The sequence below is a fragment of the Coffea arabica genome, chromosome 10c, assembly GCF_036785885.1.
Source record: "Coffea arabica cultivar ET-39 chromosome 10c, Coffea Arabica ET-39 HiFi, whole genome shotgun sequence".
In the NCBI taxonomy this organism is placed as follows: Eukaryota; Viridiplantae; Streptophyta; class Magnoliopsida; order Gentianales; family Rubiaceae; genus Coffea; species Coffea arabica.
Genome location: NC_092329.1, coordinates 48243462 through 48245236, shown reverse-complemented (window position 1 = coordinate 48245236; position 1775 = coordinate 48243462). Strand labels below are relative to the sequence as shown.

At 37.7% G+C, this 1775-nt stretch overlaps 1 protein-coding gene across 1 annotated transcript; it reads right to left on the bottom strand.

Annotated features, from left to right (window-relative positions):
- Nucleotides 1–427: 427 nt before the first annotated feature.
- LOC113714149 (uncharacterized) lies at nt 428–1467 on the bottom strand. Its single transcript, XM_027237945.1, has 2 exons — nt 829–1467; nt 428–631 (listed from the first exon to the last, which is right to left on the bottom strand). The coding sequence occupies exons 1-2, from the start codon at nt 1465–1467 to the stop codon at nt 428–430; spliced, it is 843 nt and encodes a 280-aa protein (XP_027093746.1).
- Nucleotides 1468–1775: the final 308 nt, after the last annotated feature.

Sequence of the window (1775 nt, the reverse complement as noted above, 5' to 3'; positions counted from 1 at the left end):
TTTGTCAAAGCAATGGCACTCATTGCATGAGCACAAGGAATGCTATTTAGTTTCCACCTTCTACAACTACAAGTTTTGCTAGCCAAATTCACAGTGTACCTATCCCCATACATACATCTCACCTCATAATTTTAGTCCCCTGAAGGTGTAGCTATACATGCACTAGAAGCAGTTTTTACCTTTTCCAACTTTTTTAAAATTTTGGGACATACCTTTCCTGTATACTTCTTCATTCACTCCCTCTTATTCTCCATTCTAACCATTAATAAAGTCATATTGTTTCCAACATACCTAGTATAGGCCTCTCCCTTACTTCTAAAATGCTGGAGTTGAAACTCTCACAAAGATTGTTCAATAAAATGTGACATTTAGGGGAGGTTCTAAAGTAAGCTTTGGACCATTGCTGCGGTGTTGTGTTGTCAAGCAATCATTGAAATGCACCCTCATCAACTGCTTTCAAAGCTTCCATCAAAGCCTTGAACAAACTTTTGTAAGGAACTTTTACAAGTGCCCAAATTCTTTCCTTTAATGTCAAACCACCATGCAGCTTTTTAAAGTTATTGTACATGTGTCTCACACACATCCTATGCTCCACATCTGGAAGCAACTCTTGAATAGTTTGAATCAGTCCCTTCAACAAATAAAAAGGTGAAAACAAATCATCAAATTAAAACTAGCAAACTCAGCTAAAAAAAATCCCAGAAAAATACACTAACATATCTTTTGTTTATCAATAATAATTGTCCAATAATTTTCATCTCTAATTTGGAGGTCATTCAGCAATTCACCCACGAACCATTTCCAAGTCAGCTTATTTTCTATTTCCACCACAGCATCGGCAATGGGGTACAACTGATCATTGGGGTCAATTCCTACAGCTGTAAGCAACACATCTTTGTGGGGCCCTCTAAGGTGGCAGCCATCTAACCTGACAACAGGCCTACAACCACTTAAAAAGCCTGTCTTGCATGCATTGAGACAAATATACAACCTCTCAAACCTATCTTCTCCCTCATCATTTTCAACAGTGGTCATGAAAACATTTGAGCCAGGATTATCCCTCTTTACTTCCTTACAATAGTTTCTTAGTTTGTTGTATTGGGTTTCGTGTTCACCATTAACTAAACTCGCTGCCTTTTTCTTGGTTCTATAAGCTTGCCACCTAGAAATGTTGACATTAACATCAGTCTTCATTTTATCTGTGAGTGTACTCACCTTCATGTCAGCCATAGCAGCCAACTCCTTTTTGTATCTATCAACCAGAAAAGTTGAGTTTGCTAGTCTGTGGTCAAATGTCCTCCCACAATTGTGTTCATCTTGCATGCTCCTGATTTGAAAAGTCTTTTTGTCTAGCATAACAGCTGTAGAAACTTTCCAGCTACAGTTCTTGCAATAAGTTGTAGCTCTTCTGCCATCATTTTTACTGAACTTTATCTTCTTTCCGTGAACCACTCCATGCTCTTGCATGCCTTTATGGACAACTGCTTACAAGTAAAAATCTACCTAACCTCAAATTTGGGATCGACCATATCAGTTTCAGGGTTAAATTTTGGAAACATAGTTCTTTTTCTTGGCTGATCTTCTTCTTCTAAGTCACACCAACTATCAAATTCATCTGAGTCAATAGCATCTTCTTCCATCTCAGCACCCTCCACTTGACATGTTCTCTCCTTTGTACTCTTTTTTGATTCACAATTTTTGACAATTTTCTCCCATTCAGCTTTTCTGTCTTTAACAGATTTTACTATGTCCTTTTCATCACTAAACTCATAGTC

Excerpts from the sequence above, each read along its gene's own strand:
- LOC113714149 (XM_027237945.1), bottom strand. The coding sequence starts at position 1,467 with ATGCAAGAGCATGGAGTGGTTCACGGAAAGAAGATAAAGTTCAGTAAA. Across the intron at positions 632-828 it reads ACCCCATTGCCGATGCTGTG|GGACTGATTCAAACTATTCA; the intron begins GTGGAAATAGAA and ends TATTTGTTGAAG.